Source organism: Penaeus monodon, chromosome 31, assembly GCF_015228065.2.
Source record: "Penaeus monodon isolate SGIC_2016 chromosome 31, NSTDA_Pmon_1, whole genome shotgun sequence".
Classification (NCBI taxonomy): domain Eukaryota; kingdom Metazoa; phylum Arthropoda; class Malacostraca; order Decapoda; family Penaeidae; genus Penaeus; species Penaeus monodon.
Window position 1 is genome coordinate 31,370,554 of NC_051416.1, and position 440 is coordinate 31,370,993.

Below are 440 nucleotides of genomic sequence, written 5' to 3' on the forward strand. Positions count from 1 at the left end.
CTGACAGACAACTCACTATCCATAAAGCCATACACCATGGTCTTGTAATCTGCCCAGTGGAGCGTCTCCGTATTCTCGGGGTTATTAGCATTCCACTGTCTTTTCACGTCATCGGTAATGTAGCGTTTCTGTGTGTAGTCAATCCACAGCTTCAGTTCCTCTTCGGTGACGAAATTGTCATGGTTGAGGTCAATCTTGTCGACGATTTTGCTGGAATCAAAATGTGTGGATTTTATTTCCCATTCTGATTTTGCAGCGATAGTACTGCAATACAACTGTCAAAATTAGGAATTAAGACTGTTATTAAGAATGGTGGCTATTGCACTTGCTGCAATAATGATAATGGCAAAGTAATATAAAACACTAGTAATGAATGAGGTGTACTTGAAGTAGTAATGAGATTAATAGCAATGGCTGAAGTACAAAATAAGGGAAAATGA

At 38.9% G+C, this 440-nt stretch overlaps 1 protein-coding gene across 5 annotated transcripts in view; it reads right to left on the minus strand.

Moving 5' to 3' along the window:
* LOC119593169 (calumenin-A-like) overlaps positions 1–440 on the minus strand; it is a 29,518-nt gene that overhangs the window by 3,658 nt on the left and 25,420 nt on the right. For all 5 annotated transcript variants that reach the window (XM_037942142.1, XM_037942144.1, XM_037942141.1 and 2 more), the window contains exon 4: positions 17–210. In XM_037942142.1, coding sequence (XP_037798070.1) covers positions 17–210 — 194 coding nt within the window. The remainder of the gene's footprint in view (positions 1–16; positions 211–440) is intronic.